Below are 2,394 nucleotides of genomic sequence, written 5' to 3'. Positions count from 1 at the left end.
CAAATCTTACATGAAGTTTGACTACTTGCCTGGAACTTTGTGTTATGGCATCTTTATGAGTGTACATATGGGAGTAAATAACTCTTTCTGAAGATAACTACTCTTGAAGTTGACATTCTGTGCCTAATTATTCAACTCCATTGGAACTTTAACTTGGAAATATAATACTCACTTTTATTTGACACCTTCATTTTCTTACTACCTCTATCCTAACTATAGTGTCCCCCACAATGCTATTAAAACTGCTTCCTCAAAATTTACTTGCTTCAACTTTGTCTCTCATGGTTGTGAGTGATTTCATTGGTTGAAGGTTCACATGCCCTTAAAGTCTTTTAGCCTAACTGGAGTACTCATGCTCCAAGCTATTAACGTGGACTGGCTGTAAATGTTAAATCTAGAATTCTCCTTTATATGTGCAACTGATAGTTTTGCTGTTTTCCTTTTGGGGGCTGATAATCCCAGTCCCGATGCAGACATAGTCCATGAGCGTGACAACACACTAAGCTGTTTCTTGAATGAATTACAAGTTTGGTTTTGATTTTTGTTATTTTGAATTAAGATTTATCACAGTTTTCTCTTTCCTATATATTTTCTCCCATATATATTTCTTCCTCAATTGATTTCATTATGATATATTTCAATATTTTACATGTAATTTGTGTATTTTCTCCGTGTAATTTCACTTGGAAGTATTTTCCACTTTTAAATCACTATGTCACAGGAGATGTCATTTGTCTCCAAATTTCATGAAATCTTTTTTTCTTCAGAATTTTTCTTAAGACAGTTATTACTTCCTTATTTCTCAAGCTATAAATAAAAGGATTTAGTAAGGGAACTACTATTGTAAACAAAACAGCAGCTGGTATATCTCTATCGCCTTCTTCAAGCAAATTTGGTCGAATGTACGTGAAAAAAAGAGATCCATAGAATAATGAAACAGATAAAAAGTGGGATGCACAGGTAGAAAAGGCTTTGACCCTTCCTTCTTTAGATTTCATTTTGAAAATAGTAAAGAGAATGTGGAAGTAAGATATTAAGACACCGCCTATGGTGAAGACTTGAATTGAACCTGAAAAGATAAATAGTACCAGTTCATTGACATAAGGGTCAACACAGGAGAGTCTGTATAAAGGAAGAATATCACAATAAAAGTGGTTAATGTGATTAGATCCACAGAAAGCTAACCTAAAGAGAAGCCCTACGTGAATCATGGAATGCAGGTTTCCAGCTAGGTAGGCCCCTGCAGTCATCTGAATGCAGAGTTTCTTTGACAGCATGGTGTGGTACCGCAGGGCTGCATATGGCCACATAGCGATCATGGGCCATTGCCGCCCGGAGAAAGCAGTCTGCAGTTTCAACAGTGCAAAGGACATAGAACTGTGCCATACATTCATAGAGGGAAACCATTCTGTTCTCAGGAAAGAAGTTCCCTAACATCTTAGGAGTGATGGCACAGGCACAGCAAGAATCCACAATAGCCAAGTTGCCCAGAAAGATGTACACTGGTGTGTGAAGATGATGCTCTTTTGAAATCAGTATCACCAGGCCAAGATTCCCCACCATGGTAATCAGATACATGGTGAAGAACACCACAAACAGAAGGCTCTTCAACTCTGGGTGATCTGTAAATCCTGTGAGGAAAAACTCACTTTTCATGGTATGATTTTCTTCAGCCATTCCTGACTTCTCTGTTGAGAAAAAAATTATGGAGAAATGAGGTACTAATTTATAATATGCCCAATTTGACTGCTAAGCTAACTGGTTCAGAAGGACGAGGAGCATATTGTATAAGGCTTTTCCTAGGTTGTGTGGGACATGGCCCATGCCCAGTTCTGTGGTAGTATCAATCTCCTGAAGCTAGTACATGTGCAGCTACTCTTTTAACATTCTTCCAGTATATTTTCAAGAAAAATATCAGATTATATGCACAGGGATGGCTTTTGAGGTCTTAAGAGGAATATTCAGTGCAAAAAAACTTCTCTATATGGTTAGGTAAAGCTGATTCATAATTCAAGTGTCAGCAATTAGCATCAGTGTTCCCAAACAATTTCAGTTATTGTATATGTACTGATTAACAATGATGTTGAGAAAACTATTTCATACACTAATGTTCAAAGCAGCATTATTCGCAATAGCAAAAGCTGGAAACAACCCAAATGTCCATTGATGAATGAATGGATGAACAAAATGTGGTATATATGTACAATGAAATATTATTCAACCTTAAAAAGGAATGAAATTCTGACACATGTTAAAACATGGATGAACCTTGAAGATGTCATGTTAAGTGAAATAAACTAGACACAAAAGGACAAATATTGTATGATTCCACTTACATGAATTAAAGTCGTCAAATTCATAGAGAAAAAAAGTAGAATGATAGCTGTCAGCAAG

General features: G+C 36.4%; 1 protein-coding gene across 1 annotated transcript; it reads right to left on the bottom strand.

The window, feature by feature from the left end:
* Window positions 1-710: 710 nt before the first annotated feature.
* On the bottom strand, window positions 711-1,677 carry LOC116633649 (olfactory receptor 5K1-like). Its single transcript, XM_032406231.1, is given in 2 exon segments — window positions 711-1,290; window positions 1,292-1,677. Coding segments are annotated over 2 exon segments (966 nt in total).
* Window positions 1,678-2,394: the final 717 nt, after the last annotated feature.

The sequence above is a fragment of the Phoca vitulina genome, unplaced genomic scaffold (assembly GCF_004348235.1).
Source record: "Phoca vitulina isolate PV1807 unplaced genomic scaffold, GSC_HSeal_1.0 scaffold8, whole genome shotgun sequence".
Taxonomy (NCBI): Eukaryota; Metazoa; Chordata; class Mammalia; order Carnivora; family Phocidae; genus Phoca; species Phoca vitulina.
Note: the sequence above shows the minus strand (reverse complement) of the source record. Positions and strands in the feature narration are given on the sequence as shown.